General features: G+C 43.2%; 1 protein-coding gene and 1 long non-coding RNA gene across 3 annotated transcripts in view; both read left to right on the forward strand.

Annotated features, from left to right (window-relative positions):
* Window positions 1-954: 954 nt before the first annotated feature.
* LOC118361210 (collagen alpha-1(XVIII) chain-like) overlaps window positions 955-26,829 on the forward strand; it is a 134,978-nt gene continuing 109,103 nt past the window's right edge. The window contains exons 1-2 of one of the 2 annotated variants that reach the window (XM_052483946.1): window positions 955-1,265; window positions 1,363-1,439. In XM_052483946.1, the coding sequence (XP_052339906.1) occupies window positions 1,255-1,265; window positions 1,363-1,439 (88 nt within the window). In that variant the 5' untranslated portion in view covers window positions 955-1,254. The remainder of the gene's footprint in view (window positions 1,266-1,362; window positions 1,440-26,829) is intronic. The other variant, XM_052483945.1, reaches the window with a different exon arrangement.
* Window positions 4,703-5,195, forward strand: LOC127912909 (uncharacterized). Its single transcript, XR_008083990.1, has 3 exons — window positions 4,703-4,789; window positions 4,854-5,079; window positions 5,112-5,195. It is a non-coding gene; the product is annotated as an uncharacterized LOC127912909 (long non-coding RNA).

The raw sequence follows: 26,829 nt of genomic DNA on the forward strand, positions 1-26,829 counted from the left end.
CAGTGGTTTGGCCTCAAATAGCATCCCTCATGGCTGTGATTTGTCTGTATCGGTCTGGGCTGTGGATGGGAAGGGAATTTCATAGCGGTCTTCTTCAAAGGCATCTTCCAGACAGACATCAAGGCTCTTGGGACCTGGATGCTGGATTCCATCTTGACTATATGTAGCCGATGTGAAATGGCTAGCTAGTTAGCGGTGATGCTAGCTAATAGCGTTTCAATCGGTGACGTCACTCGATCTGAGACCTTGAAGTAGTGGTTCCCATTGCTGTTGCAAGGGCCGTGGCTTTTGTGGAGAGATGGGTAACGATGCTTCGTGGGTGTCAGTTGTTGATGTGTACAGAAGGTCCCTGGTTCGAGCCCGGGTAGGTGCGAGGGGACGGACTAAAGTTATACGGTTACACTCTAAGGTCTGGCAAGGGGTGGTGGTGGGTTTGGACTGTGCCAAGGTCTTTCTTGAAGTGCAGACAATCAACAGCTGTACATTCAAAATAAGTGTGTAGGTTTACAGTATCCCTGAGTGTTTTTTTGACTGCAACTCTGTCGCCGTGGTTACTGCTTACTGTTGATGGAAGAAGTATTTTAAATCTGTTGAGCTGGCATATACTACATTTCCAATGGAGATATTCTCTTAAAAAGCTAAATGTTTTGATGACTCTTTTCTCAATACTTTGTTTGGTTATAGCCATATTAGAAGTCAACAGAAGTCTATAAATTGTAGACAGGTTTCACAATCAAACCAAAGCCACATCAACACTGACCTCAACTCGTTTGGAAAATGTGATATGACATTTTTGTGATGAATATTCACATCTACAAGTGATAACGGACTTTTTTTTTAATACAAAAAATATATGCCTCTGTGCCTGTTGCATATTTTCTCATTTCAAGGCCAGATAAGAACCCTTTAAAAACAGGAGAAAGGTAGGAGAGAGAGCTCACTCCTTAATATAGAGGAAGGGAAGTTGGTGCGCGTTAATTTGAATCTGGAGTAGCGCTATATGAGGGGAGAGTCCACGAGGAGCGACTGTGAGGCGTCAGATTTCAGTGTTTTGGTCCTGGAGGACTGAAGGAGTCTTTGTTTCAGTTGGAACTGCGGGCAGTCCAAGGAAACCGAGAGTGAGTCAGGGGAGATCGAGACATTTTAAGTGAGTGAGTGAGTGACTAAGTGAGTGAAGGATATAGCGGGGCTCCAACTCTTACCACTATCACATTGGAACAAGAAGACTTTTGTGTGGACTTACCAAGACTGAAAATGACTTCCCGGTAAATTCACGCATATTTTACGCGTGTTGAAAGTGTTTTAACAAACCAACATTTTTTTACTCAGCTAAATTCTTAACTTTTCCCCCTTTATCATCAGCATCTCCCTGTGGTCCGTTGGAATACACCTCACACTGTGGTACTGCCAACTGTCGACTCCATATCGCCTTCTGGACGGTATGTCACGCTCATCATATTTTGCTCTGTTCTCTCTCTCATTTGGCTCAAGTGGTTTGCTATTGTGCAACTGCGAGAAAGTATAGCTTAGTAAATATGCATCCATTCATTCATGCATGTTTTGCCTAATAGCTTGATGAAGTCACATAGTCAGTGCATGTTTAGTGAAACGATTTTGTGTTCGTGCATATCGTATTCTAAAATTCCTTGATGCAACAATGCCTTTGCATAAAGTTACACTTTTTGGGGGAAATTGGATCCTGTGACATTATTATAGCGTTATGAAACTGAGCGATGGGTCCATATATAAACGCTTTCTTTGTGGGTCTAGTTTTTGGATTTAAGAATGGTTTTTAATATGATTACTTTTTAAGTCATACAGACTGATGCATGAAACTGCTGAGTTGGATGAACCTTGTGTGTGTAAATACGCAGCACATGTCTTTGACACCATCAGCAGCCAAGCGTAAAACCAAACAATTTCATTATTATTTGCGTAACGTGTAATTCTGGTAAAGCTTTATATCATATCTGGACAGTGCGACACTTAACAAAAATGCGCAGCCAGAACATGTCCATAGTGTGGAACAAATTGGAGAGCTTAAACTGATGCGCTTGCTGTGCGCTCTGTGTCCACCGAGACATTTCAATGACCTGTCGCCGACGGCTCCGTGATTAATGGTTCTGCTACAGAGCAAAAGTAATACATGATGTGAGCGAACCAGGCTAATGCATTGGCCTCTGAAAGCAATTGACACAGACAGACTAGTGTTGCAGTGTAATCATGGTCGCAGACGGGTCATCATCAGATGGCGAAGTGTTTTTGTGATGGAGCGCATAGGCTACCTGTTGCATCAGTAGCTAACCAATTGAGTTAAATCATTAGAGGGAGCGCTCTATCACTATACATTTACGCATATAACCATCCAGTGCATGCATGCATCTGTCTAATGACAGGTCCCTGACTTGGCATAAACTTCAAGTCAAGGTCAATGCATGGGTTGATATGAGGCTTTTTCATTTAATTTTAATGTTATATATAGGGCTCGTCATGATAAAGGACTGACAGATAATTACTGTCGCTCACAGAATTAGAAACGCACACAGAATGCCGTTTTGACATGCTCTGGAGATCATATTCGCTGAGTGGACAAAACATTATGAACATCTGCTCTTTCCATGACAGAGACTGACCAGGTGAATCCAGGTGAAAGCTATGATCCCTTATTGATGTTACATGTAGATGAAGAGGTGGAGACAGGTTAAAGAATCGTTTTTCAGAGGAGACATGGATTGTATACACTACCATTCAAAAGTTTGGGGTCACTTATACATTTTCTTGTTTTTGAATGAAAATGATTTTTTTTTACCATTAAAATAACATCAAATTGATCAGAAATATAGAAATCAGAATATCTACATAGGTGTACAGAGGCCCATTATCGCCACGTTGTGTTAGCTAATCCAAGTTTCTCATTTTAGAAGGCTAATTGGATCATTAGAAAACCCTTTTGCAATTATGTTAGTACAGCTGAAAACTGTTGGTCTGATTAAAGAAGCAATTAAACTGTCGTTCTTTAGACTAGTTGAGTATCTGTAGAATCAGCATTTGTGGGTTTGATTGTAGGCTCAAAATGGCCAGAAACAAAATACTTTCCTCTGAAACTCGTCAGTCTATTCTTGTTCTGAGAAATTACGGCTATTCCATGAGAGAAATTGCTAAGGAACTGAAGATCTCTTACAAAGCTGTGTACTACTCCCTTCACAGAACAGTGCAAACTGGCTCTAACCAGAATAGAAAGAGGAGTGTGAGGCCCCAGTGCACAACTGAGAAAGAGGACAAGTACATCAGAGTGTCTAGTTTGAGAAACAGATGCCTCACAAGTCCTCAACTGGCAGCTTCATTAAATAGTACTTGCAAAACACCAGTCTCAACGTCAACAGTGAAGAGTCGACTCTGAGATGCTGGCCTTCTAGGCAGAGTTGGAAAGAAAAAGACATATCTCAGACTGGCCAATGAAAAGAAAAGATTAAGATGGGCAAACGAACACAGACACTGGACAGAGGAACTCTGCCTAGAAGGCCAGCATCCCGGAGTCGACCCTTCACCGTTGACGTTGAAACGGATATTTTGTGGGTACTATTTAATAAAGCACCTTTTAAGCTGTTTTCGCCTGACATTTGACAGTTTCCTCGACTGTATTTGTTATGGATCACGGCGCAGGGGATGTCAGCTGTTCGGTTTGTGGCCGTGCCATTACTCATAAGCTGTTCGAAGATTATTAATCTTTTTCAGATCAAAAACTGTCCCGCTGCTTCTGCCAGACAAGACCGTAAAGGATATTATATATATATATATATATATATATTAATAATAATAATAATATATATATAATATTTCCAGGCACATGTACGCAGTAAATACTGGAACAAACAAAGCTGTTGCCTAGAAAAGGTCCCATCTTTGTGTATTTGTTGAAATGGAGCTGGTACTCCCCATTCTGGAGTTCTGTGGTGTAGCCTACGCACCACCTATACTTTTTAAACCATCTCTTGTTCCCTGAACTATGGCTGTGTTTACACAGGCAGCCCGAATCTGATCTTTTTTCCCTCCCTAATTGGTCTTTTGACCAATCAGATCAGCTCTGAAAAAGATCTGATATGAAAGGATCTTGATGTGATTGGTCAAAGGAACAATTATTTGAAAAAAAATATCAAAAGTGGGCTGCCTGTCTAAACGCAGCTGTTGTAGGCTCCATGTGTAGTGATAAGGACTAGCCCTAATGGTTTTCTTATCAGCCTAGTCATAGACAAATACCTGGTTAAGTGTGTGTCATCGTAATGAGCCCTTACACATACCAGGAGTATGAGGTACTGGCATAGCTAGTTAATCAATCAATCAATGAAAATGTATTTATTAAAGCCCTCTTTACATCAGCCGATGTCACAAAGTGTTGTACAGACACCCGGCCTAAAACCCCAAAAAGAAAGCAATGCAGCTAAGAAGTTAGGTTGTTTTTCTTGTGGAGACATCGTAAAAATGAGTTTATGGGAATTCACTCATGGTGATTTGTCTCTCTTAATGCTTGTAAATGTGAATTTGAACAGCCAGCAGGCACAATGCGCCATTCCGGCCTCAGTGCCACCCCAAGTCTAAATGTATGATTAAGCATTTCCGGGGCGGCAGGGTAGCCTAGTGGTTAGAGTGTAGAGCTGGCAGGTAGCCTAGTGGTTAGAGTGTAGAGGTGGCAGGTAGCCTAGTGGTTAGAGTGTAGAGGTGGCAGGGTAGCCTAGTGGTTAGAGTGTAGAGCTGGCAGGGTAGCCTAGTGGTTAGAGTGTAGAGCTGGCAGGTAGCCTAGTGGTTAGAGTGTAGAGGCGGCAGGTAGCCTAGTGGTTAGAGTGTAGAGGTGGCAGGGTAGCCTAGTGGTTAGAGTGTAGAGCTGGCAGGGTAGCCTAGTGGTTAGAGTGTAGAGCTGGCAGGTAGCCTAGTGGTTAGAGTGTAGAGGTGGCAGGTAGCCTAGTGGTTAGAGTGTAGAGGTGGCAGGTAGCCTAGTGGTTAGAGTGTAGAGGCGGCAGGTAGCCTAGTGGTTAGAGTGTAGAGGTGGCAGGTAGCCTAGTGGTTAGAGTGTAGAGCTGGCAGGTAGTCTAGTGGTTAGAGTGTAGAGCTGGCAGGGTAGCCTAGTGGTTAGAGTGTAGAGGTGGCAGGTAGCCTAGTGGTTAGAGTGTAGAGGTGGCAGGTAGCCTAGTGGTTAGAGTGTAGAGGTGGCAGGGTAGCCTAGTAGTTAGAGTGTAGAGCTGGCAGGTAGCCTAGTGGTTAGAGTGTAGAGCTGGCAGGGTAGCCTAGTGGTTAGAGTGTAGAGGTGGCAGGTAGCCTAGTGGTTAGAGTGTAGAGGTGGCAGGTAGCCTAGTGGTTAGAGTGTAGAGGTGGCAGGTAGTCTAGTGGTTAGAGTGTAGAGGTGGCAGGTAGCCTAGTGGTTAGAGTGTAGAGGTGGCAGGGTAGCCTAGTAGTTAGAGTGTAGAGCTGGCAGGTAGCCTAGTGGTTACAGTGTAGAGCTGGCAGGGTAGCCTAGTGGTTAGAGTGTAGAGGTGGCAGGTAGCCTAGTGGTTAGAGTGTAGAGGTGGCAGGTAGTCTAGTGGTTAGAGTGTAGAGGTGGCAGGTAGCCTAGTGGTTAGAGTGTAGAGCTGGCAGGTAGCCTAGTGGTTAGAGTGTAGAGCTGGCAGGGTAGCCTAGTGGTTAGAGTGTAAAGGTGGCAGGTAGCCTAGTGGTTAGAGCGTTGGACTAGTAACCAGAAGGTTGCAAGTTCAAACCCCCGAGCTGACAAGGTACAAATCTGTCGTTCTGCCCCTGAACAGGCAGTTAACCCACTGTTCCTAGGCCGTAATTGAAAATAAGAATTTGTTCTTAACTGACTTGCCTGGTTAAATAAAGAAAAAATAAAGAAAAAATTCAGATTAAGGTTGAAGAGTGATGCCTCTTAAACCTAAATGTGTTGATGTACTAATGATCTGTTAAATCTGATCTGTTACAGTTAAATCCTTCAATAGTCTAATTTAGAGCCTTAAAAAAAGGCACCATTTGAAGGGATTATGTCGTACGTCTTTATACAATGGGGCCGGGACCTTAACATTTTAGATGCTTAGGTCGTAAGGTGCGTGTGAAGGCGGCCTACTCATGTTAATGGGAAGTTGGGTGGAATTTGGCAATCTGCTTAGTGTTTTGGCGCCTTCCATCTGGTTCACACATGCAAAAGACTCTCTTAAAGATGTTTATGGGACTATTTTAATAAACACGAAGACAAAGGACATTGTTCAAAAGAGGAGCACGATAATTCATCTCCAAACAGTGCTGACATAACTATTTTCCTGTAACCTAGTCTGTACTTTATGTAGTAGCCTATATATCTCTTCTCAGAGAGAACCCTTGGAGGCAGGAAAAGTAATCCCATGTGTTTCACTAGTGACTATGATGATGATGATGACTATAAGATGACGCAGCTGGTTTTCAGTCGCGTCTCCTGGGGCCTAACAGCACCTTACTATACCATAGATTTACTTCCGGCGCCCACAGAGAGGGCCGCCTCACTTCTAGATTTGTTCATTATTCTGTACTAACATGCTTATTCCGTGTGAGGACCACCAACTGTATTCTCCTCAGGAGTGGAGCTGAGGGCTGTTGCTGTTTATATTAATAGGAACTATATGCTTTCAAAGAGATGCTGTCCTGAAATGAATGTAAACGTCTGCACAGTGTCTCATGATGCTGCACATATATTCCACACAGATAAGATCACTCAGAAGCAAGCCGTGTGTGTGTGTGTGTGTGTGTGTGTGTGTGTGTGTGTGTGTGTGTGTGTGTGTGTGTGTGTGTGTGTGTGTGTGTGTGTGTGTGTGTGTGTGTGTGTGTGTGTGTGTGTGTGTGTGTGTGTGTGTGTGTGTGTGTACCTGCAGAGGTCCACGTGTGTGTGTGTACCTGCAGAGGTCCACGTGTGTGTGTGAGTGAGCGAGCGAGCGCACCTGTTTACTCTTAATTCTGGACCGGTCTTTGAACCAGAGAGAGGGGGAGTGGATGGTTCGTTTGTCCACCCATGGCTGCTCCCAGGTCAGGACAACAGGCAGAGAGGGATAGAGGCCTGTCTATACCTGCAGAAGTCCACGTGTGTGTGGGGGCATTGGACAAGGGTTGGCTTGGTCGTGGAGGGGCGTTAAGCGTGGCCGTCTGCTCCCAGGTCGGGACAACAGGCAGAGAGAGAGAGAGGCCTCCTACCAGGCTGCTAAGTTTAGCTGTAATGAAGGATGAGTTGCAGCTCTGTCCTGGCTGTGGGGAAGTAGTAGACCCAGAAATCAGACAGCATCACCCCTCACAGCGGCATGGCCAATACTGAATGTCAACAGACTCAACACCTCAGTTTGCATTCTATGATGATGTGACCGGTGACACTATACTTCTTGACGGTTGAATATCTTCTCTCGACTGCTGAAATGCAACACATTTTGGGACTCTATCAACAGTGGACCAATGAAACAAATACCAAAATATTGTTTTTTGAGTGGACTTTCCCTTTAAGTGGTCCAAAAATTAGCTGAGTTCATACAGATGAGCTTTCTTTTTGGGGTGAACTATCCCCTTTAAGTAAAGCAAGCCATCGTCCATTGCTGATGAGACTGTGGTGATTTGCATCACACCCATATTCCTGTCAAGAGTTTGAGTGAAAAGCAGAGAACCGATGTTTGTACCTGATGTCCTGTACTTAGATATGTAATTAAAATGATTTAGCGCTTCCTTTCAGTAAAAGAGACATACAAGTGGGGCCCAGGCCACACGGTAAACATTTCTTTATGTTATGTGTAAATCTTTGCTCCCTCTTGTCTCTTCCTGATTGAATAACAGACTTTGGATGCCACTGCTGTATTTGACTTAAAATGCTAAACAATTTCTGCATTCCAAACTCTCCAAAACTCTGGACAATATTAAGCAGAGGAAGATGAAGATGGATATTCATCAAACTCGGCAGCTCAGTTTAGTCTCCTCTCCTCTCCTCTCCTCTCCTCTCCTCTCCTCTCCTCTCCTCTCCTCTCCTCTCTCTCCTCTCCTCTCTCTCCTCTCCTCTCCTCTCCTCTCCTCTCCCTCCTCTCCTCTCCTCTCCTCTCCTCTCCTCTCTCCTCTCCTCTCCTCTCCTCTCCTCTCCTCTCTCCTCTCCTCTCCTCTCCTCTCCTCTCCTCTCCTCTCCTCTCCTCTCCCCAAACGGACAGTGTGTGTGTGTGAACATGTGTGGGAGAAATGGCCAGGCAGGCAGGGGAAGGGGAGGAGAGGTTGGGACCTTTATGTAAGTTATTGTAAGAGTACTGTTGCTATCAAGCCACACGTCACCAAACCTTTTTCCTACCCAGGGCTCTGGGTCTTGTTGTTCCTGAATGCTCTTTTATGTTTAGATAAGAATTGTATACCTGTCTTGTATACCTGTACACCATTCTTGTGTGTGTGTTTCATAAAAAATATTTGAAAAAGAACAAACCTTTTTCCCTGTCAGTGCGTTTTCGTGACAAATTAGACAAAATCATTGCACATTACATTGCAAAATGTCAGAATTGCCACAGGAATCACCCCCCCCACACACACACACATACAAATATCACAAAAAACCCTGTGAAATCCTGGAGGGACTGCAATTTAATGTAGTGACTGGTGTTGATGTCAAATTCCTGCTCTCTTTACATTCATCTCTCATTAATTCTCCTATCGTTGCATTAATCGGTCTGTTGAAATCACAGCTTTGTTCATCAAAGTGCCTAGTGCCCCCCCAAAAATTCTCAATTTAAAAATTCCCACTCCCCCTTTTATTTTTATCAGGCCTGCGTTTATTTCTCTAACCTTCACCAGGAAGGAACCTTGGGTTTGAGCCTTCCACAGAGCTGAATGTTGCCTTAAAACGATTAAAGAAAATGTTCCCACATTAGGTCACATTCCAAAGGTTTTAGTAGTGCCTCAAATCCATGAATTAATAGGTGATGAAATGTTTATGTTTTTCAGACAGAGGCCTGATGTGAGATTTATCTCGATTGGTGGTGGTGCTTGTGCTTCCTATCACTCAGTTCTGTAGCAAGCTACGGTGACAATAATGCCCGTCATGGACATTTCCCAGTTGTTTTGAATGTTCAAAATCATAGTGGTAAGAACACTTTTAAAGCCTCAAAGGATAAGATGATCCAACTTTAAAAATGAGTACTTTTCTGTACACACAATTAATCATAACTTGATTACAAATTACGTCATAAAGGAAAACGTCCCTGGCGGGCGGAACAGATATGACAGCTTGTTACACAAAGGAAAAGGGGCTGGGTTTGAGTGAAAGAGCGGGAAGACTGATGAACATAGGGAAAAAGGTGTGCTATCATAAATACAGTATCTTATGCATTCTAAATTTCCAACCCTTTTTGAAAAGGAAAATGCAATAAATATTTACTCTGAGCTGCGCTTCAGTATGTAGTAACATCGTTGTGTGGTAGACTGGATACTCTGTCTGTTCCTTTCTAACCTGCGTTTGCAGCTGCGGTTGCTATCTCAACGGGTAGGAGATATCACTTCTGTAGTGAATAAGAGTTCAAAGTTCATACCATTCGCAACCAAAGCGCACACTGATGTTGGCTTCGTGCTGTAGTTATTATCTGAACCATTGTGACATAGGAAAAAGAACAGATTTGAATCTGAAATGCAAATAAATAGGATTTGAGTCACTTCAGACGTTGTGAACACTGCTTGGTTACAGCAGGGACATTAAATCCCCTCCTGGATCAAGATTCCTGTTGCCTAAATTGTTTTATGCGTCGTTGTCACCTTGTGTGCTCTTCCAGAAGTGATATGACGGTATGAACATCTGGATACCGCTCAAACCTTACCAGAGAGAGAGAGAGAGAGCGAGAAAGAGAGTCTTCTCATCTGAGCCCTGAGAAGCCAGCGTCCCGTCTGGCTGTTGATAGAAGTCGGTACTGCTGCGTGTCCTGTGTTTGTTCTCTCTCTCTTACCAGATGTGATGAGACTAGAGAGAGGGCTTCCCCTAATGACAGAGCAGCCGTCTGCAGCCGGCAGATTTATCCAGTTGCTTTGGGACTCCAGTGGGTTTTTTTTTCTGTCTGATAAAAAATGTCAGCTTGTCTTTTTGAAGTGGGTGGCGCATCCTTCAAACGCTGCTTGCTGTTTTAGAAGCTTTCATCAACTTTAAACGTTTCTTTTGGTTGAAGATAATGTATCAGCACTCTGCGTAAGCACAGGCAGTCGACGTGTAAGGTCATTTGAGGTCACTCGGTTAGGGGGATTCCCTGTGATCACTGTTGTTCTAGCCTTGACCTCTCAGCATGGCTAATGAACATCCTTGAGAGAGAGAGAGAGACCCTTATTTTTCAAAACAGATTATTGGAGTACCAAAAAAATCTGATGCCGATTTTTATATATTTTTTAATGATTACAATAATACAGAATGGACACTTTTATTTTTAACTTAATATAATACATAAATAAAATCTATTTAGTCTGAAATAAATAATGAAACATGTTCAATTTGGTTTAGTTTTAGGTCGTAGTTATTATAGGACTATTTCTCTCAACCATTTGTATTTCATATGCCTTTGACTATTGGATGTTCTAATAGGTACTTTAGCATTGCCAGCCTAATCTCGGAAGTTGATAGGCTTGAAGTCATAAACAGCTCAATGCTTGAAGCACAGGGAAGAGCTGCTGGCAAACGCAGGAAAGTGCTCTTTGATTGAATGCTTACGAGCCTGCTGCTGCCTACCACCACTCAGACTGCTCTATCAAATATCAAATTATAGACTTAATTACAATATAATAAACACACAGCAATACGAGCCTTAGGTCATTAATATGGTAAAATCCGGAAAATATCATTGCGAAAACTAAACGTTTCAGTGAAATACGGAACCGTTCTGTATTTTGTCTAACGGGTGGCATCCCTAAGTCTAAATATTGCTGTTACATTGCACAACCTTCAATGTTATGTCATAATTCTGTACAATTCTGGCAAATTAATTACAGTCTTTGTTAGGAAGAAATGGTCTTCACACAGTTCGCAACGAGCCAGGCGGCCCAAACTGCTGCATATACCCTGACTCTGTTGCACAGAACACAAGAGAAGTGACACAATTTCCCTAGTTAACATTGCCTGCTAAACTATTTATTTTAACTAAATATGCAGGTTTAATTTTTTTAACTTGTGTATTGATTTTAAGAAAGGCATTGATGTTTATGGTTAGGTACATTGGTGTTTATGGTTAGGTACCCATTGGTGTTTATGGTTGGGTACACATTGGTGTTTATGGTTAGGTACACATTGGTGTTTATGGTTAGGTACACATGGGTGTTTATGGTTAGGTACACATTGGTGTTTATGGTTGGGTACACATGGGTGTTTATGGTTAGGTACACATTGGTGTTTATGGTTGGGTACACATTGGTGTTTATGGTTAGGTACACATTGGTGTTTATGGTTAGGTACCCATTGGTGTTTATGGTTGGGTACACATTGGTGTTTATGGTTAGGTACACATTGGTGTTTATGGTTGGGTACACATTGGTGTTTATGGTTAGGTACCCATTGGTGTTTATGGTTAGGTACACATTGGTGTTTATGGTTGGGTACACATGGGTGTTTATGGTTAGGTACACATTGGTGTTTATGGTTGGGTACACATTGGTGTTTATGGTTGGGTACACATGGGTGTTTATGGTTAGGTACACATTGGTGTTTATGGTTGGGTACACATGGGTGTTTATGGTTAGGTACACATTGGTGTTTATGGTTAGGTACACATTGGTGTTTATGGTTAGGTACATTGGTGTTTATGGTTAGGTACACATTGGTGTTTATGGTTAGGTACACATTGGTGTTTATGGTTGGGTACACATTGGTGTTTATGGTTAGGTACCCATTGGTGTTTATGGTTGGGTACACATTGGTGTTTATGGTTAGGTACACATTGGTGTTTATGGTTAGGTACATTGGTGTTTATGGTTAGGTACACATTGGTGTTTATGGTTGGGTACACATTGGTGTTTATGGTTAGGTACCCATTGGTGTTTATGGTTAGGTACACATTGGTGTTTATGGTTGGGTACACATGGGTGTTTATGGTTAGGTACACATTGGTGTTTATGGTTGGGTACACATTGGTGTTTATGGTTGGGTACACATGGGTGTTTATGGTTAGGTACACATTGGTGTTTATGGTTGGGTACACATGGGTGTTTATGGTTAGGTACACATTGGTGTTTATGGTTAGGTACACATTGGTGTTTATGGTTAGGTACATTGGTGTTTATGGTTAGGTACACATTGGTGTTTATGGTTAGGTTCTTTGGTGTTTATGGTTAGGTACATTGGTGTTTATGGTTAGGTTCATTGGTGTTTATGGTTAGGTTCATTGGTGTTTATGGTTAGGTACATTGGTGTTTATGGTTAGTTACACATTGGTGTTTATGGTTAGGTACATTGGTGTTTATGGTTAGGTTCATTGGTGTTTATGGTTAGGCACATTGGTGTTTATGGTTAGGTACATTGGTGTTTAGGGTTAGGTACATTGGTGTTTATGGTTAGGTTCATTGGTGTTTATGGTTAGGTACATTGGTGTTTATGGTTAGGTACATTGGTGCAACGACAGTGCTTTTTTCGCGATTGACCTTGTTAAATCCTCACCCATTTGGTGAAGTCAGCTGTGATTCGATAAATTAACATTGATTATATGCAACGCAGGACAAGCTAGATAAACTAGTAATATCATCAACCATGTGTAGTTAACTAGTCATTATGTTAAGATTGATTGTTTTTTATAAAATAATAATAATAATATAATAATATATGCCATTTAGCTGACGCTTTTATCCAAAGCGACTTACAGTCATGTGTGCATACATTCTACGTATGGGTGGTCCCGGGAATCGAACCCACTACCCTGGCGTTACAAGCGCCATGCTCTACCAACTGAGCCACAGAAGGACCAAATAAGTTTAATGCTAGCTAGCAATTTACCTTGGCTCTTTTCTGCACTCGCATAACAGGTGATCTGCCTGCTACACAGTCTCCTTGTGGAGTGCATTGTAATCAGCCATAATCGGCATCCAAAAATGCACATTACCGATTGTTATGAAAAGTTGAACTAGGCCCTAATTAATCGGCCATCGGTCGACCTCTAGAAGAGAGAGGTGAAGGCAGAGAGAGAGAGGGGGTAAGAGAAGAGAGATGAAGACAGAGAGAGAGAGGGGGGGTAAGAGAAGAGAGATGAAGACAGAGAGAGGGGGTTAGAGGAAGAGAGAGATGAAGACAGAAAGAAGAGAGAGAAAGAGTGGGGGTAAGATGAAGACAGAGAAAGAGAGGGGGTTAGAGGAAGAGAGAGATGAAGACAGAGAGAGAAATAGGGGGTAAGAGGAAGAGAAAGAGAGAGAAAGAGAGGGGGTAAGAGGAAGAGAGATGAAGACAGAAAGAGAGGGGGTAAGAGGAAGAGAGAGATGAAGACCGAGAGAGAGGAAGAGAGAGAGAAAGAGAGGTGGTAAGAGGAAGAGAGATATGAAGACAGAGAGAGAGAGAAAGAGAGGGGGTAAGAGGAAGAGAGAGATGAAGTCAGAGAGAGAGAGAAAGAGAGGGGTTAAGAGGAAGAGAGAGATGAAGACAGAGAGAGAAAGAGAGGGGGTAAGAGGAAGAGAGAGATGAAGACAGAGAGATAAAGAGGGGGTAAGAGGAAGAGTGAGAGAAAGAGAGGGGGTAAGAGGAAGAGAGAGATGGAGAGAGAGAGGGGGTAAGAGGAAAAGAGATGAAGACAGAGAGAGAAAGAGAGGGGGTAAGAGGAAGATGGGGAGAGAGGGAGAGAAAGAGAGGGGGTAAGAGGAAGAGAGAGATGAAGACCGAGAGAGAGGAAGAGAGAGATGAAGACAGAGAGAGAGAAAGAGAGGGGGTAAGAGGAAGAGAGATATGAAGACAGAGAGAAAGAGAGGGGGTAAGAGGAAGAGAGAGATGAAGACAGAGAGAGAGAGACTATTCTGATGAGTTTCCAGGAACACCAGACTAGGGTTAGGGGTTAGGGTTAGGGTTGGGGTTGTACTGGGCTGTACGTGATGTACTGGGCTGTACGCACTACCCTCTGTAGCGCCTTGCAGTCGAATGCCAAGTAGTTGCCATACCAAGCGGTGATGCAACCGGTCAAGATGCTCTCAATGGTACAGCTGTATAACTTAACACTGCCCCTCCCCGAACAGTAATTATTCTGATTGTGTTGTATGTATTACATGTCCTGAGAGAGGTGGAGCTGTCTGTTATGCTCTGTAATGATGGGCTGCCCACAGTCATTCTATTGTAATGGGTCTGACATATTGCTATGGGGATATTATTATGTCCCATGGGACTCTTCCAAAAACACATCCATGATAAATATTGACCCACATGACTTTGACTGTGTTGATCTGGTTTAAATGCAGATGTAATTGTCACGGTTATTGTATCATTCAATATGACTTTTATTTATGTTTTCTTCCATTTAAAAAAATAAAATGTTGTCTCACCTCTACGACACCCTCAACGGGCTCGAGAAGCAAAGGTCGAGTCATGTGTCCTCCGAAACATGACCTGCCAAACTGAACTTCTTCTAGCACCTGCCTGCTTATCCCCGGAAGCCGTACCAATGTGTCAGACCGTTCAACTGATGACCGAGGTCAGCCTCCCCGGTCAAACCCTCCCCGGTCAAACCCTCCCCTAACACGGACGACGTTTGGACAATTGTACGCCACCCTATGGGACTCCCGATCACGGCCCGTTTGTGATACAGCCTGGGATCGAACCCAGGTCTGTAGTGGACTTCCAGCACTGCGATGCAGTGCCTTAGACCGCTGTGCCACTCGGGAGGCAGTTACGCTACTTTTAAATATGTACCTGCATCTCCCTCACTTAGCTTTGTGTCTTGAGTTAACCATCTGTTATCTTGACTCAACTATGTTTTCTCCCACATCTCTTCTTCTAAACCAATCAGCCGTTTTACTTTGAATGGCAACGAAGCGTATGTTTTTCGGAGTAAGATGTTGTGATGGAGGTTACACGCTTCACTGCCCACTGTCCATCTCCCCTCCTTAGTCAAGATGCTAATGACACGTAAGTGTGAGGCTACAGATGAGAATCTGAAGCCAAAGTCCACAAGCAAATACTAGAGTGTTTTCTGTGCTTGGTGGTAAAGTTGTTTGGATATAAAGTGTGTTGTGTTCCTATAGATACTGGCATACTGTAACAGCTGAGTCAAAACTGGCATCCCTGCGAAGTCCAGGGGATTCTGTACGCTGTGGATTTAATGGGAAACACAATGCCAGGAGGAGCATACCTGGCAACACGTGATATAAAAGGCTCTGAAAAACCCTGAGAATGAAATATAAACTTCACTTCAATTCCCTCTCCACTCACCGTTCTTGAGATATCATTGGCTGTGAAATCGCTGTGAAATCGCTCCATTGTGGGTGTATTTAAGCATAACTTTGCCCTCAAGGTAGGAGTTAGTTTTGGGCACAGAGCGAGTGTGTTGACACAGTATAATGTATGGAGAGTATTATGTTGAACTCTTGGCTAAGGGAAGGTGGGTGCTTTTCAGCCAATGTGTTGTGAATGAACACAATACCTATGGGTTGTGAATGAACACAATACCTATGGGTTGTGAATGAACACAATACCTATGGGTTGTGAATGAACACAATACCTATGGGTTTTGAATGAACACAATACCTATGGGTTTTGAATGAACACAATACCTATGGGATTTGAATGAACACAATACCTATGGGTTGTGAATGAACACAATACCTATGGGTTGTGAATGAACACAATACCTATGGGTTGTGAATGAACACAATACCTATGGGTTGTGAATGAACACAATACCTATGGGTTGTGAATGAACACAATACCTATGGGTTGTGAATGAACACAATACCTATGGGTTGTGAATGAACACAATACCTATGGGATTTGAATGAACACAATACCTATGGGTTTTGAATGAACACAATACCTATGGGTTGTGAATGAACACAATACCTATGGGTTGTGAATGAACACAATACTTATGGGTTGTGAATGAACACAATACCTATGGGTTTTGAATGAACACAATACCTATGGGATTTGAATGAACACAATACCTATGGGTTTTGAATGAACACAATACCTATGGGTTGTGAATGAACACAATACCTATGGGTTTTGAATGAACACAATACCTATGGGTTTTGAATGAACACAATACCTATGGGTTGTGAATGAACACAATACCTATGGGTTGTGAATGAACACAATACCTATGGGTTGTGAATGAACACAATACCTATGGGTTTTGAATGAACACAATACCTATGGGTTGTGAATGAACACAATACCTATGGGTTTTGAATGAACACAATACCTATGGGATTTGAATGAACACAATACCTATGGGTTGTGAATGAACACAATACCTATGGGTTGTGAATGAACACAATACCTATGGGTTGTGAATGAACACAATACCTATGGGTTGTGAATGAACACAATACCTATGGGTTGTGAATGAACACAATACCTATGGGTTGTGAATGAACACAATACCTACGGGTTGTGAATGAACACAATACCTATGGGTTGTGAATGAACACAATACTTATGGGTTGTGAATGAACACAATACCTATGGGTTTTGAATGAACACAATACCTATGGGATTTGAATGAACACAATACCTATGGGTTTTGAATGAACACAATACCTATGGGTTGTGAATGAACACAATACCTATGGGTTTTGAATGAACACAATACCTATGGGTTTTGAATGAACACAATACCTATGGGTTGTGAATGAACACAATACCTATGGGTTGTGAATGAACACAATACCTATGGGTTGTGAATGAACACAATACCTATGGGTTGTGAATGAACACAATACCTATGGGTTGTGAATGAACACAATACCTATGGGTTGTGAATGAACACAATACCTATGGGTTTGGAATGAACACAATACCTATGGGTTGCGAATGAACACAATACCTATGGGTTGTGAATGAACACAATACCTATGGGTTGTGAATGAACACAATACCTATGGGTTGTGAATGAACACAATTACCTATGGGTTGTGAATGAACACAATACCTATGGGTTTTGAATGAACACAATACCTATGGGTTTTGAATGAACACAATACCTATGGGTTTTGAATGAACACAATACCTATGGGTTGTGAATGAACACAATACCTATGGGTTGTGAATGAACACAATACCTATGGGTTGTGAATGAACACAATACCTATGGGTTTTGAATGAACACAATACCTATGGGTTTGGAATTAACGCAATACCTATGGGTTGCGAATGAACACAATACCTATGGGTTTTGAATGAACACAATACCTATGGGTTGTGAATGTTTTATTTAACCTTTAACTAGGTAAGTCCGTGAAGTACAAATTCTTATCTGACCCGGACGATGCTGGGCGTATTGTGCGCCGCCCTATGGGACTCCCAATCACAGCCGGTTGTGATACAGCCTGGAATCAAACCAGGGATTGTAGTGATGCCTCTAGCACTGAGATGCAGTGCCTTAGACCGCTGCATCACTCGGGAGCGAGTGGAAGTGGTGTCCAGGGCCAGCATTTTACCTAATGTTAATGGTTTGACAAGAGACTTCTGGGTTAGAGAAGCCACTTGTCAGCAACTGCGGACGGGCATGGATGCCAGTCCTCCCCTACTGCTTTGTGGGTTACCATAAACATACCCATAATAAAGTGTCACATGTCTCGGAGGATCTTGTGGTCATGGTGATGGGGAGGGATAAGAGACGGGAGTTTGGCTCAAGGGGAGGAATGCAATGAAGGGAGTGCCATGGCAACGAACAGACCCTAGCACCCATTTAGCTAAATGTGGGGAGAAATCCTTATTGTTTGTGATGAGGGACATGTCTTGGGGATGTCTTCCTTCTACAAAGTGGGACCCCGTATTGCTGACAGGACGTTCGTAGACGTTCGCATGCCACTGTTAAATGGCCAGTCAATGAGCTAGACTGAAAATGTGTCTAAGATGACCTCACAGGTATAAATAGGTCTGTTTATTAAACTGCATTTTTAGTTTATAGTCACAGACCTCACACAAACAATACACTTTGTTCTGAATGGATCTGCTTGTTTTTAATGTTACTTAGTGTTTAATTGTTCCCATGCCAACTAGATATTCTCAGTAAACTTCATGTGAAGTTATTCAACATCAGGCTGTGTATACTTCTTATTCCTCGTCTCTCGCTTCCAGGGTCATGTTTTCAATGGCTGGCCGACTGCTTCTCATTTCCCCCAACACTCCCCTCTTCTCTCTGTTAGTTTTGACTTGTGTCAAGCAAATTTCCATTGAATTTTCCATCGGGTGATGCAATCTCTCTACTCCACTACTTGGTGTGTAAGAGGGGCGTGCGAAGGGAGCGGTTGATTATTGTAGTCGTAGCTTTTTCGGTCGGTCTTGTAACGTTTTTAGCGAGGGGAGTGGGGTGTCTTCCACCATGACCTGATTTGAAAATAAGAGTTTGTGACCTTTCAACTCTGAGTTGTTGGATGTTTACCTTCCCCATCAAGGTGATCCCTAAACTTGAAAAGAGAGAGGGGGGGGGGACATAAATAGAAACAGACGGTCAAAGGAGAAAGACCGGAGGAAAAGAAGCAAATTTACAAGATAATCTGAAAGTAAAAATCCCAATTACTCCTATTTGGCACGTACAGAGCACTCCATATTGGCCTGGTAACAGTATACAACATTTTCCTCTTGCAAATAAACAAGAAATGTCTTAGAAGTTTCTAAGAAGTCTCTTCAGTAGCAGATTAACTGTCATTTGAAGACATCTGACCATAAAGCTGGCATGGCGCTCCTCAGGTCCTCTCATCTTTCACAACATTTTGTGGATCTATATTTCAGCCATTTACACCCTAGTGGAAGTGAGTCGGAGTTCAGATGTTTAGTGCTGTTTGGCATCAAAGAGCCGAGAAAGTAACAGCTCTCTCCTCTGTTATACAGTCCCTGGCAGCCAAAGAGGACAAATTCTCAATCGGGACAGTCTAAGATCAGGTGACGAGGGCTTGAGTTGTAGCGTTACCTGGACTGTGTTGGCATGAATCTCATTTGGAACTATTTTGGAGGAAGGGTTAGAAAATCACTTTTATAACCTGTTGTTGATTTAGATGTGTGGGTACAAACACATAAAGGGAAGATTAATTGTAATTGCAAGACAGGATTACTGTTCAGTGTATTCTATTTTTTCATTTAACCTTTTATTTAACCAGGTAGGCCAGTTGAGAACAAGTTCTCATTTACAACTGCGACCTGGCCAAGATGAAGCAAAGCAGTGTGACACAGACAACAACACAGAGTTACACATGGAATAAACAATAAACAAGCCAATTACACAATAAAAAAATAAATGACACAGTAGAAAAAAGAAAGTCTATATACAGTGTGTGCAAAAGGCATGAATAGGTAGCCAATAATAGGCCATAGGAGCGAATAATTACAATTTAGCAGATTAACACTGGAATGATAAATGAGCAGATGATGATGTGCAAGTGGAGATACTGGTGTGCAAAAGAGCAGAAAAGTAAATGAAATAAAAACAGTATGGGGATGAGGTAGGTAGATTGGGTGGGTGGGCTATTTACAGATGGACTATGTACAGCTGCAGTGGTCGGTTAACTCCTCAGATAGTTGATGTTTAAAGTTGGTGAGGGAAATAAAAGTCTCCAACTTCAGCGATTTTTGTAATTTGTTCCAATCACTGGCAGCAGAGAACTGGAAGGAAAGGCGGCCAAATGAGGTGTTGGCTTTGGGGATGATCAGTGAGATATACCTGCTGGAACTTGTGCTACGGGTGGGTGTTGTTATCGTGACCAGTGAACTGAGATAAGGCGGAGCTTTACCTAGCATAGACGTATAGATGACCTGGAGCCAGTGGGTCTGGCAACGAATATGTAGCGAGGGCCAGCTGACTAGAGCATACAGGTCACAGTGGTGGTTGGTATAAGGTGATTTGGTAACAAAACAGATGGCACTGTGATAGACTGCATTCAGTTTGCTGAGTAGAGTGTTGGAAGCTATTTTGTAGATGACATCGCCGAAGTCGAGGATCGTTAGGATAGTCAGTTTTACTAGGGTAAGTTTGGCGGCGTGAGTGAAGGAGGCTTTGTTGCGAAATAGAAAGCCGATTCTAGATTTGATTTTTGACTGGAGATGTTTGATATGAGTCTGAAAGGAGCGTTTACAGTCTAGCCAGACACCTAGGTATTTAGAGTTGTCCACATATTCTAGGTCGGAACCGTCCAGGGTGGTGATGCTAGTCGTGCGTGCTGGTGAGGGCAGCGAAAGGTTGAAAAGCATGCATTTGGTTTTACTAGCGTTTAAGAGCAGTTGGAGGCCACAGAAGGAGTGTTGTATGGCATTGAAGCTCGTTTGGAGGTTAGTTAGCACAGTGTCCAAGGAAGGTCCAGAAGTATACAGAATGGTGTCGTCTGCATAGAGGTGGATCAGGGAATCGCCCGCAGCAAGAGCGACATCATTGATATATACAGAGAAAATAGTCGGCCCGAGAATTGAACCCTGTGGTACCCCCATAGAGACTGCCAAAGGTCCGGACAACATGCCCTCCGATTTGACACACTGAACTCTGTCTGCAAAGTAGTTGGTGAACCAGGCGAGGCAGTCATTAGAAAAACCAAGGCTATTGAGTCTGCCGATAAGAATACAGTGATTGACAGAGTCGAAAGCCTTGGCCAGGTCGATGAAGACGGCTGCACAGTACTGTCTTTCATCGATGCCGGTTATGATATCGTGTAGCATCTTGAGCGTGGCTGAGGTACACTCGTGACCGGCTCGGAAACCAGATTGCACAGCGAGAAGATACGGTGGGATTCGAAATGGTCAGTGATCTGTTTATTAACTTAGCTTTCAAAGACTTCAGAGAGGCAGGACAGGATGAATATAGGTCTGTAACAGTTTGGGTCTAGGGTGTCACCCCCTTTGAAGAGGGGGATGACCGCGGCAGCTTTCCAATCTTTAGGGATCTCGGACGATACGAAAGAGAGGTTGGGTATGGGTTGTGACGTGCCTGTCCAAGTGGTTGGTTCTTCAGGGCTCTGATCCTTTAACTATAGGGCGGCTCACAAGTGGCCCAGCGTCGTCCAGGTTAGGGTTTGGCTGGGGTAGGCCGTCATTGTAAATAAGAATTTGTTCTTAACCCTCCTGCTGTGTTCCGGTTGAATTGGACCGATTTACAAGTTATTTTTCTCTCTCTGGAAAATGTATTTAATTTAATCTCATTGTCATAAGGTTCCATGACGTTGTCCACACAGGGCATCTGATCACACAAAATACATTTTGATGATTTGTTTTATTACATTTTGGGTGTTTTATTTAACTTTTGTACACCTGTGGTGTTCCCGGTCAAAAATGACCAATCATTAGAAATGTCCACATATTCTAGTGAGACTACAATTAGTGTATAAAATTGAGTTCAGGTACATGCCCATTCATCAGATGGACACACTTCCTCTCCCAGACCCCCACATGTATGTGTATTTGAGCACACACACATCTCACTCCCCTTCCTGGCTTCCATGGTATAATCTTCTCAGGAGCCTTTCCCCAATAGAATGTTTCCCCCATGGGAATCACACCTGTTGGAATTCTCACAAACAATCGCAACATTGTTTCAATAATATATAGAACATTTCTTGCAGCTCTAGTACATAAAGCTTTTTTGAGGCCTTGCTCACAATTTATTATGTGCCAGTACAATGACCAAACGATATACTGTATGGGAGGCTCTTGATCATATCTTTGAGCATGACACCGGTGAGGATGAAAGAGTCCTTGTTAAACTTTGACACAAAGTAGTCTGTGATAAATAGCCAATATGTTTCATCTGAGTATTTGTTATAGTCAAAATAATCCATACATTATGCTTTTTCTACTCAAAAACCAGTTGTATGAGCTCAGGTCAATGAGGCCTACAGGCCATCGATTGCAAATAGAAGATCAAAACTTGTAATGTTCTCAAGAACTTAAGTTAATAAAAAGATCTAACGCAACATTAGATTATAATATATGGATTATTATGGATTTATAATCAGCTATAATGGGGCGGTCATTTTGGACCGGGAACACAGAATTAATTAACATGAAATGAACACAACAGGAGGGTTAACTGACTTGCCTAGTTAAATAAAGGTTCAATTTTAAAAAATATATATAAAACTATAGTAGAAGAAAGAGAAATGTATATATTCAAGGTCACACATTATTTTTCATTTAAGAATCAAATTCCTATGAATGTATGCCTGCCTTCTTGCTCAATTAAGAGAAATGTGAATTAGAGTCATAAAGAAACCAAATGTATTGGCTACATAACAGTTACAGCTTCGTGGTCCATAGTGGATTTATTAGGTCATTGGATGACAACAGCTTTACATTTAATTTCAGTCATTTAGCAGACGCTCTTATCCAGAGCGACTTACAGTTGTGAGTGGATACATTTTTGTACTAGGTGGTAGGAATGGTGTTTACCCTGGGCCCTGTATGTTATTGCCTCTAATGAGAAGGAAGAATCAAGCTTTCAGCTCCTCTGGGCGTCAGGCTAAACCTGCCTCTGTAGGCCAAGTACAGCAGAGGCTGAAACTATACAGATGTATGAACACACAGCTGCTTTTTGCCTGTTTCTTTGGTAACATCATGTATTGGGTTGTTCCAGTAGCATAGAAGGCTGAGTTAGTTCCCAGCGGGAAAACAGGTTGAAATGACGTCATTACAACTATTTTAACATGAATTATGATGTTATATCAAGCAGTTGTGACCGTTGGGCTAGACAGTGGTTCTCAAATGTCCTTTTGGAATTGTCTTGTGGCCTACCAAGAAAACAAGCCAGGGTGTTTCTAACAACTGTGACCTTAAAGGAATTCTTCTACTCCGAAGAAGTGGGTCACTGGGTCCTGAGTCGACCCACCATCTAGGAAGCACTGGAAAATGGAAGTTTAATGTTCTGGGAGGACTAGAACCTGAGTATGAGTGACCGTGTTATGGGAGTTTAAGCAATGGTTCAGGTCGGAGCGTGTTGGGTGTTTTTTTTTCAGTTAGAGAAGGTAAGTGGGTGTTTGATCAGGAGATCAGCTCAATCGACTGTTCGTCAAACAGCCACAATCAGCCGACGCCATGGAAACGATGGCGATTCTCGGATTCAATGGAAGGCGAGTGGACTGGAAGTGGCTCTCTTCAGACTTTACAGACTCTCACTGTAATACAACATGTCAAGACAGATGGTATCGCTCTGAGCGTTAGTGTACTCTAGCCACTCCACAGGAATATTTATTTTCTAAACTGGGATCTCCAAAACCTCCAAGTGTTGTATACAGACACACAAACCCCACTCAGCTTAGTCCAGGAAGACTCTTTATAAATAAGAAAAGAGGATAAAATAGCATATTATGTTTTTTTCTGAGAAGGCTTCTTTATGACTCTGGAACGACCACTGCACTCCTAAGAAAAATCCCTTATGGATGGCTCTCTAGTCTTCAAGGGGGCCACTTATGGATGGTACTAGTCTTCAAGGGGCCAGACCTGCAGAACTCCCTTATGGATGGCTCTCTAGTCTTCAAGGGGCCACGGTATACTGCAGACCTCCCTTATGGATGGCTCTCTAGTCTTCAAGGGGCCACGGTATACTGCAGACCTCCCCTTAGTCTTGGATGGCTGGCTCTAGTCTTCAAGGGGCCACGGTATACTGCAGACCTCCCTTATGGATGGCTCTCTAGTCTTCAAGGGGCCACGGTATACAGACCTCCCTTATGGACTAGTCTTCAAGGGGCCCTTATGGATATGGATGGCTCTCTAGTCTTCAAGGGGCCAGTCTTCAAGGTGCCACGGTATACTGCAGACCTCCCTTATGGATGGCTCTCTAGTCTTCAAGGGGCCACGGTATACTGCAGACCTCCCTTATGGATGGCTCTCTAGTCTTCAAGGGGCCACGGTATACTGCAGACCTCCCTTTACAAAGCACTCCATCAGTCATCGTTCCCTCTCTCCTCCCCTGAGAGGCTGGAAGCTTTCACACTCTGTTGAAAAGGCCTTAAACCTCTGGGGGACATTTTGAAGCCAAGCTGCCAAAGAGAGCAGCAATTGAAACCGGAGTACCATTTTTCTCTGACACTTTGGTCAGAGAGGCGGCATTACAGCTGGTTAAACACACAGGAAGGCCTCTGAAACAACGTGACATTTACATGACGGGAGCCTCCTTCCCCCTCCAGCCATAAACTACAACAGCCATGATCTACCCAAACCAAATAACACTGGCCTGGCCTGCACACCAGCAAAGGGATGGGGCAAGAGCATGCAGCTCAATTGAACAAGCTATTTTTGATTGGTAACCACTGGGCAGGAATGGACTGGACTGTACATATTGTATTGTTCTTTATAACTAGAATTTCAGAAAGATGTAGTCTTTCAGCCCCTTTAATACGTCTTTCAGTCTCTCCAATAAGTGGTTGTGGTATAGTTGAGGTTTTAGCCTCACGGTTCAGGTACTTTCACGTCAACTACCTCTCCACCTCTCTGGCGCTCGTTGTCACCAGTGTACTCATTATTACACACACCTGTCACGATCATTACGCGCACCTGCAGCTCATGAGACTCACCTGGACTCCATCACCTTCCTGATTACCTCCCCTATATGTCACTCCCTTTGGTTCTTTCCTCAGGCGTTATTGACTCTGATTCTGTTTATATGTTTCATGTCTGTACTCTACTCGTGTTTCTTGTTTTGTTCCATGTTCATTTATTTATTCAACTCACTCCCTGTACTTGCTTCCTGTTTATTAGCGTTTACAGAATGACACCTCACAAAAGGGAAGCAACAGGGATTTTTTTGCTTTTAAACTGGTCGGGTCCGGGCGGCTGCCGGCAACCGAAGATGCCTCGGCTGGCTCGTCAGGCTTTCATGCCACGGCTGGCTCGTCAGGTTTCCATGCCTCAGCTAACTCGGCAGGTTCTCAAGTCTTGGTTGGCTCGTCGGGCTCCCACGCCTCAGCTGGCTCTACAAGTTCCCGCGCCTCAGCTGGCTCTACAGGTTCCCGTGCCTCAGCTGGTTCGACTGGTTCCCCCGCCTCAGCTGGCTCTACAGGTTCCCCCGCCTCAGCTGGCTCTACAGGTTCCCGTGCCTCAGCTGGCTCTACAGGTTCCCGCGCCTCAGCTGGCTCTACAGGTTCCCGAGCCTCAGCTGGTTCGACTGGTTCCCACGCCTCAGCTGGCTCTACAGGTTCCCCCGCCTCAGCTGGCTCTACAGGTTCCCCCGCCTCAGCTGGCTCTACAGGTTCCCCCGCCTCAGCTGGCTCTACAGGTTCCCGCGCCTCAGCAGAAGCGACCGGCCTGGTCCTTGGGACCGGCCCTCTGGTTGGTGTCCTGCAGCTGGAGCCACACATCAGGGAGGGGGTACTGTCACGTCTACTCCCTCTCCTCCTCTCTGGTGCTCGATGTCGCCAGTGTACTCAATATTTCGCACACCTGTCACGATCATTATTACTTCGCTACTATGTCCTATTTATTGCCTTACCTCCTCATGTCATTTGCACACACTGTATATAGACTTTCTTTTTTTAAATGTTGTGTTATTGACTGTACGCTTGTTTATTCTATGTGTAACTCTATGTTGTTGTTTGTGTTGCACTGCTTTGCTTTATCTTGGCCGGGTCGCAGTTGTGAATGAGAACTTGTTCTCAACTGGCCTACCTGGTTAAATAAAGATTAAATAAAAAATCATTACGCGCAACTGCGCCTCATGAGACTCACCTGGACTCCATCACCTTCCTGATTACCTCCCCTATATGGCATGTCTGTATGCTACTCGTGTTTCTCGTTATGTTTCATGTTCGTTTATTTATTAAATTCACTCCCAGGACTTGCTGACTTCCTGTATGTTGTGACATCATTCACTATGTTCCTGTCATTGTCTGTTGTAACATCATTCACAATCTTCCTGTATGTTGTGACATCATTCATCATGTTCCTGTCTGTTGTGACATCATTCACTATGTTCCTGTATGTTGTGACATCATTCACTATGTTCCTGTCTGTTGTGACATCATTCACTATCTTCCTGTATGTTGTGACATCATTCACTATCTTCCTGTATGTTGTGACATCATTCACCATGTTCCTGTCTGTTGTGACATCATTCACTATGTTCCTGTCTGTTGTGACATCATTCAGGGGCGGCAAGTAACCTAGTGGTTACTTTTTTGTATATTTGTTGTATTCATTCGGGTTCCCAGTGCGGACCGAACGAATACGTGTACCTTTCTGAAATCCTGGTGAACGTGCTTCTCAAAAGGCCAAAATTAAAAATCTACCTAGATTAGAGATGAAGATATCTGGGAGGAGTAGACCAGTCATGAGAGACAGTTAGGTCTGTGACCTGCTATACAGAGCTATTTGGCCCTTGGCCTTTTTGGCCCTTGACATTACGCCTAGCCAGAATGGCACAGGAGACCAGATAACATTATCAGTAACACCCTCCTTATAAATATTTACTTATGTTAGTAGGCCCTGTTTTGGTATGGGATTTTGGTCAGAAGTGAACACACAAACAGTGGTCACTATTGTGCTTGGCAGGGAGTACTCTCTACTCTCTTTCAGTCAGAGCACTTGAGAACATGACTTCCTGTAAAAATGGATGTATTGAGGTCATACAGATTTGTTCTTTATTTGTAATACAACCTCTTGGGGCTAGGGGGCAGAATTTTCATTTTTGGATAAATAGTGTGCCCAATTTCAACTTCCTGCTACTCATGCCAAGAATATAA

Source organism: Oncorhynchus keta, chromosome 28 (genome assembly GCF_023373465.1).
Source record: "Oncorhynchus keta strain PuntledgeMale-10-30-2019 chromosome 28, Oket_V2, whole genome shotgun sequence".
Taxonomy (NCBI): Eukaryota; Metazoa; Chordata; class Actinopteri; order Salmoniformes; family Salmonidae; genus Oncorhynchus; species Oncorhynchus keta.